Genomic DNA, 7,600 nt, shown 5'->3' on the forward strand with positions numbered 1-7,600 from the left:
GACATTCTGCTCAAATATGAACGAGACTTTATGACTTACAAGGTCCGCGGATGACATATCTTCAACCATTTTTTTCTTAGATTTATAGGACTGTTATACGTTTACATTTCAAATTAGAGCACAATTTGCCGTGAAGTTTTTTTTTTAATTGCACTTTAAACAAGTTAACCTTCAGTGTGTTTTTCATTTTTTTCTATGGAATCAAAGTTCAGCAAAGGATTTGTTTGTTATTTCAACAGAATTAGTGTTTTGGGTTAATTTAAAATGTGGTAGAAAGCCTTTTGGGAATCTACTCTATCTCGCACACGTGTGTTTGGTTGGAAAAAGTCGTGCAAAGAGGGTCGTATATCAGTTTAAAGTCTGCCTCATGATCTTCATCCAGAAACATCAATAAACGAAGAAATCATCGAAAATGCCAAGGTGTAGTGTACTCGGAATTCCTTCCGGATGGTCACTCTGCCAATGCTGAATGTAATCTGGGCGTTTTGAAGCGTTTGCTTGAGAACATTTGTCTCTAAATGAAATAATTGTGGGACAACAAGTCATGGTTTTTGCATCACGATAATAAACCAGCTCGCACAACAAGTTATTTCTCGATTATTTGACCAAAAACAACGTTTACATTGTTCCTCAAGCGCCGTATTCACCTGATATGGCACCATGTGACTTTTTCCTCTTTCCAAAACTCAAATTGCCACTTCGTGGTAACTTGTTCAGACGATTGAAGTCATGAAAGAAAATTCGAAGAGAGAGCGCAATGTGATACCAAAAAAGGCTTATGAAAAGTGCCATAAGGAATAAAAAAAAGTTTGCGTATGCGTATCGCCTCCGAATGAGATTAATTTGCAAGATATAAAACAAATATTGAAGAATAATTAACCGTTTGTTTTTTATTTAACGAGTCTCGTTCATATTTGAGCAGAAGGTATAGCCCAAATACTAACAATTTCCGAAGAAAAATCCGAGGTACATGAAAGTTCGATAATAATCGAGATTTTGACACCGTGGCGTTGAAATCTCACTATCTGGATTTTCCCCATACGCGCGCAAAAATTTAATTTAAATTTCAATCACACTTCCTGAGGAAACGAACAAAATTTCTCCAAGTCCAAATCGTAAACAACAAGGCCACGAAACGCCACACGAACAACGAACGATTTATCTAGCAACCGCCGTATGCAGTATCCTTTTCTTCACATCCTTCTTACAGCATCGTTTCGTAAAAATGCTGTCGGTTAAACAAATGTCAAAATTACTTACGGAAAAAGGAGGAACTTTACTTGAGCGCTCTACTTGGGAACTGGAAACTTACCATTACCATGGAATTCGTGATTTGTGTTGCGGGAAATTTTCTAAGGTTTCATTCAGCTAGAAGCTCTCGATAAGCTATATAGACAAGGCTATGTCCTTCCAACCATCAAGCATTCTGCTTACGCGACTTTTCCGCAAGCTGCCAAACGTGATGTCATCGCCTGGAGGTTCAGGAGGAGTGACGAGAAGCTAGCCCCACGAAGTGTCTGAACGAAGTGTCTACGTGCCGCCATCGCGTTGACTACCAAAACGCATACGACGTCCATGAATCCGCGCAGTCAATTCCCAAGTCACCCGTATTACACGATGTCGCCATTGCTGATGAAGTAGTGGTGAACAGTACAGTGCGTTGCAATTGCGTACGCCAACCCAAGGAAGCAGCTGAGAATAGCAATGGTGGACTGCAGTAGTATACTCAGCGAAGTAAACTACCGAAATTCATCAAAATATCTTATGAAATTTTGCCATAACTGTAAAGTATGGATGTCATAAGAATACCTTATGAAAATTACTTAAAACAAACTAATCTTTTCATAAGAAAAATCGTAAAATGATACAGACTGGAATCGATCCATGAACGTCATGATCACTGAGCTTGTGCTCAAACAACACGGCTATTGACGCTTGAGAATAACGTGTTGCTGAATGTCTATGGAAGCGAAACTGTGAGTCGATTCTGTGTCATAAAGCGACCATATGAGATTCATTCTTATCGTTATGAATTGTTTTAATGCCATTTCATAAGTAAAACCTTATGATAATTTTAGGTTTATTTGGCTGAGTGTACAAAGACACGTGCACGTGTGTATGTAAGAAGTTTCAGTGACAAGGAATACAAAATAAAGTACCGAATAAAGTGTTGTTGTCCATAAAGTGGTGCCCTATGTCTAAGTGCGATAGTTCGCTCCTTGCGAGTTTCGTGAGGTAAGAGTGCGGTCTCTGAAACTATTGAGTCAGAAAGTACTGCTCCTGGCAAACTAAGCCGATAATTACAATAATATCAACCAACTACACTGAATTCTTTTTTACACGACTTTTTTTACGCGATTTTATTTTGCACGACTTTTTTTACGCGATTTTCTCGAAGTTACGCGACTTTTTTTTACGCGATTTTGATCATTTGCGGAGGGCAAATCGCGTAAAAAAAATTTCCTTTGGATTTTTTTTGCGCGATTTCTCGAAGTTACGCGAACTTTTTTTACACGATCTTTTTTTGCGCGAACGCATCCATCGCGTAAAAACAGAATTTAGTGTAATTTGATTTAATTTTTGAAAACTGGTGAAATGTGTTAATTTTGTATTATTATTATTATTATTATTATTATTATTATTATTATTATTTTTATTATTATTATTATTATTATTATTATTATTATTATTATTATTATTATTATTATTATTATTATTATTATTATTATTATTATTATTATTATTATTATTATTATTATTATTATTATTATTATTATTATTATTATTATTATTATTATTATTATTATATTATTATTATTATTATTATTGAGTTTTGGCACTTCTCAGCAAAAATTGCTGGAAACTTTCACCTACCCCGGGCAATCGGAATGCCAAAGGGGATTAGGCTCTGTGGATCTCATTAGCCGGTTTGTAAAGCTTATCCTAATGAGTCTGCTTTTGGATGTACTTTCAGTTGTGATGATTCAGGAACCGCCTAACTATACTACAGGTTCCAAGAATCACCGCTTTCAGGATGCTGTTCAGGTCCTTCTTCAATTCCAGCTCGTCTAGGGACCTCAGGAGAGATTTAGGGACAACTCCGGTTGCCGAGAGGACAACCGGAACTATACGGACGTCCTCCAGGTGCCACATCTGCTTCAACTCCTCCGCTAGGTCGTGGTACTTGGTTATCTTGCCGGAGAACGTTGATTGGACATTATGGTCTAACGGTACAGCGATGTCGATGAGAGTTACTCGCTTCATCCTTTTGTCGAAAACCACAATGTCAGGCCGGTTGGCACGAATGAGGACGTCCGTAATGATCTCGCGATCCCAGTACAGCTTTATCCAACTATTTTCCAGAACCGGGTCCGGCTGGTACTTGTAGTAGGGTACAAATCTGTCGACCAAGTTGTGCTTTAAAGCAAGCTGTTGGTGCACAATCTTGGCAACTTCGTTGTGACGATCGAGGTAAGCTGATCCAGCTAACACTGAACAGCCTGCAACGACATGCTCGATCGTTTCCCCTACTGAATTACACTTCCTACAACGGTCCTCCACGTCCTCGTGCAATATGTACCGCCGATAGTTCTTCGTCGCAATTACCCGGTCCTGGATGGCTACCATGAAACCTTCTGTTTCTGAGAACAGGTCACCCTGCACCAGCCACGCGTTTGACGCCGCCTTATCGATGTGCTCGAGTTCCAGTTGATGGGGGTGCGTCCCATGCAACTCCTTTTGCTTCCACGTTACGATCATCTCGTCGACGGTCTTGATGTCGCAGTTCAGCCGATAATCCTCCTGCGCCAGATGCAGGGCGCTGTAACCGTGGTCAGCTTCACATACAGTGCGGTACATTTCGTGAGGGTTCTGGCTTTCTACGAAATATGCCTGCAGCTGCTGGATCTGGGAGACACATAGTGCCTGGATATCGGTGACGCCTCTTCCTCCTACTGCGCGTGGCAGGGTGACTCTCTCAATGGACGACTTTGGATGGCGCATGCGGTGCTTGGTGAACGCCACTCGTACTGCTCGTTCTAACGCCTCGAGGTCAGTCTTGGTCCACTTTACCACCCCAAAGCTGTAGGTCAACAGGGGCACAGCAAACGTGTTGATCGCCTTCACCTTGTTGCCGGCTGACAGAAAGCTCCTCAGAACACAGTTGACACGATGCAAGAACTTGTCCTGCAGTTCCTTCTTGATCGCTGTGTGGCGGATACCTCCAAGTTGCAGGAAGCCGAGGTACTTGTACACTTCGCCTTCAACCATATTCCGAATCTCCTCCTGTTCGTTGACGCGGAAACAGCTGCCGTCCACTACTTGACCCCGGCGAAGATGGACTGACCGACATTTGTCAATTCCAAACTCCATCCGGATGTCGTTGCTGAACACCGTCACATGCTGCAACAGTTGATGCAGCCTCTGTACTGATTCCGCAAACAGCTTCAGGTCGTCCATAAAGAAGGTGTGGGTTATTCTTGTACTCCTTCCCCCACTCTTCGGTTGGTAGCCATAGTTGAATTGGTTGAGCTGTGTTTTGGTCCTTCGGCAGAAGATAAGTGATACCCCTGGTAATGAACTCTGGTAGCTGCGTGGGGTCTTCTAGCACCATGTTGAAGCATTCCGCCATCCGCCCGTGGATTGTCGTGAGCTTTTTATACCAAAAATTGTGCACGAAATCGGGTCCTGGTGCAGCCCAATTTCTGGTATACCGGGTAGCCTCGCGTACATCCTCAGCGGTTACTACGACCGCGGTCATGTCTCCAACTCCATTACACTGTCGCTCTTCTTCTGCCAACCACATCCCATCGTCGCTGTGCTGGACAGGGTTCTCCCATAGATTGGCCCAGAACTGTGTGACTTCGCCAATCTCCGGAAGGCCTTCTCCATAGTCAGGCTTGTCGTTTCGGATGCAGTTGTAGAACTCTCTTTCGTTAATGTTGAACATCCGGTTTTGTTCCTTCCGCTTCGAACATTCTCCATAACGCCGCAGTCGTTTCACAAGAGCACTCAACCGCTGTACATGGGTGTCGAGGATCTCCGTAATGTTGACTTCTGTGAGATCTCGGAGTTCTGCGGGCTTCACAATTTCAGCAACATAACGAACTAGCCTCGTTGATCGATTCCCCTGCTTGTACTGTGTTAATCGACCAATCTTGGTCCGCAATGTGGCGATCCGGTTCTCCAAACGTCGCATCCACGCGGGTTTCTGTGTGCTGGGGCGTGTGCGACCTTCACCGTCGCCTTGCGGGCGCGTCCGCAGTCCCAGCGTCTTGACAACAGCCACCGCAGCTGAATACACCGTAAACTGCAGATCCTCAAGGTGCTGTACGGCCTCCAAGTACTGTGGCAAAATATCCTGGTTTAGGATGCTTACTGCACTTGTTAACCGATAGGAATTCCGCAGCTTTTGTATTCGGTGCCGGGACATGGGGTCTGTCCCACGGAACTGCGTGACTGCTGTGGTCATGTGGAGCGCTAGTTCGTCTCGTAGTTGCTGTCGTTGCATATCCGCTGCTGGTCCTGTAGCAGTGGGTGCAGTCGTATCACGACTCTCACTCGCGTTCGATGCATCCAGCCCATCAGAACTCCTTCTCGACGTATCGCTCGATCTTGTCCTCTCCTCTCCCAATTCCCTCTGCGCTTCCAGCTTGATGCACTCCACTTCTGCAGCTGTGAGCATATTATGAGACATAATTGCTCGTTTTCGTGTGTACAGCTTGTTCAAGTCAAGCTGGTTCGCAAAGCAAGGGAATCTCTCATTGAACATTTCCAGCATCCCTGATCTGCCGGACATGTCCGTCTCCATCCTCGTGCAGACAAAATAGCAGCGAATCACGTACATATTCATCTCCCTCGTCCACATGATCCGCTGCCGTCGGCCGCCTGCTAACGTGAGTGACTGACGTCGATCAGCCACAGCAACATTGGCAGGTGCAGCATGGCCTTGGTGATTGCTATTGCTGCCGTTTCTGCTCTGCGTTCGTGGTACGGGCTGTGCCCGTTGACTGGAAGGCCGCTCTTGCACCACTTCCTCTTCCAGCCGCTGGCCGCTCACTCTGTCCCCCGTTCCAGGACCAGCTCCAGTAGGGGCTCCCTCCTCGGGCGATCGCATTCTTCTATTTCGTCTAGCTCGTGTCTCCATATGGGTGTGCTTTCATTCCCGGAAGCTACGGGTTCTGCTTTGGCATTTACTCCAAGTACAGTGCTAAATAGCTTGGCTCAAGCGCCGCTACTCGCCGAGGGTGGTTTTTCATGGTCGCCCAGGAGATATTTTACCTTGAGCTCCCACTCCTCAAATGGTGGTTTTTCATGGACGCCCAGGAGTTATTTTACCTGAGCTCCCACCTAATTATTATTATTATTATTATTATTATTATTTTTATTATTATTATTATTATTATTATTATTATTATTATTATTATTATTATAGAGTTTTGGCACTTCTCAGCAAAAATTGCTGGAAACTTTCACCTACCCCGGGCAATCGGAATGCCAAAGGGGATTAGGCTCTGTGGATCTCATTAGCCGGTTTGTAAAGCTTATCCTAATGAGTCTGCTTTTGGATGTACTTTCAGTTGTGATGATTCAGGAACCGCCTAACTATACTACAGGTTCCAAGAATCACCGCTTTCAGGATGCTGTTCAGGTCCTTCTTCAATTCCAGCTCGTCTAGGGACCTCAAGAGAGATTTAGGGACAACTCCGGTTGCCGAGAGGACAACCGGAACTATACGGACGTCCTCCAGGTGCCACATCTGCTTCAACTCCTCCGCTAGGTCGTGGTACTTGGTTATCTTGCCGGAGAACGTTGATTGGACATTATGGTCTAACGGTACAGCGATGTCGATGAGAGTTACTCGCTTCATCCTTTTGTCGAAAACCACAATGTCAGGCCGGTTGGCACGAATGAGGACGTCCGTAATGATCTCGCGATCCCAGTACAGCTTTATCCAACTATTTTCCAGAACCGGGTCCGGCTGGTACTTGTAGTAGGGTACAAATCTGTCGACCAAGTTGTGCTTTAAAGCAAGCTGTTGGTGCACAATCTTGGCAACTTCGTTGTGACGATCGAGGTAAGCTGATCCAGCTAACACTGAACAGCCTGCAACGACATGCTCGATCGTTTCCCCTACTGAATTACACTTCCTACAACGGTCCTCCACGTCCTCGTGCAATATGTACCGCCGATAGTTCTTCGTCGCAATTACCCGGTCCTGGATGGCTACCATGAAACCTTCTGTTTCTGAGAACAGGTCACCCCGCACCAGCCACGCGTTTGACGCCGCCTTATCGATGTGCTCGAGTTCCAGTTGATGGGGGTGCGTCCCATGCAACTCCTTTTGCTTCCACGTTACGATCATCTCGTCGACGGTCTTGATGTCGCAGTTCAGCTGATAATCCTCCTGCGCCAGATGCAGGGCGCTGTAACCGTGGTCAGCTTCACATACAGTGCGGTACATTTCGTGACGGTTCTGGCTTTCTACGAAATATGCCCGCAGCTGCTGGATCTGGGAGACACATAGTGCCTGGATATCGGTGACGCCTCTTCCTCCTACTGCGCGTGGCAGGGTGACTCTCTCAATGGACGATTTTGGATG

General features: G+C 45.2%; 1 protein-coding gene across 1 annotated transcript; it reads right to left on the reverse strand.

The window, feature by feature from the left end:
- Positions 1-2,840: 2,840 nt before the first annotated feature.
- Positions 2,841-6,326, reverse strand: LOC134285344 (uncharacterized). The gene is given in 2 exon segments (XM_062845925.1): positions 2,841-4,491; positions 4,493-6,326. Coding segments are annotated over 2 exon segments (3,174 nt in total). The 5' UTR covers positions 6,146-6,326; the 3' UTR covers positions 2,841-2,970.
- Positions 6,327-7,600: the final 1,274 nt, after the last annotated feature.

This window comes from Aedes albopictus, chromosome 1 (assembly GCF_035046485.1).
Source record: "Aedes albopictus strain Foshan chromosome 1, AalbF5, whole genome shotgun sequence".
Taxonomy (NCBI): Eukaryota; Metazoa; Arthropoda; class Insecta; order Diptera; family Culicidae; genus Aedes; species Aedes albopictus.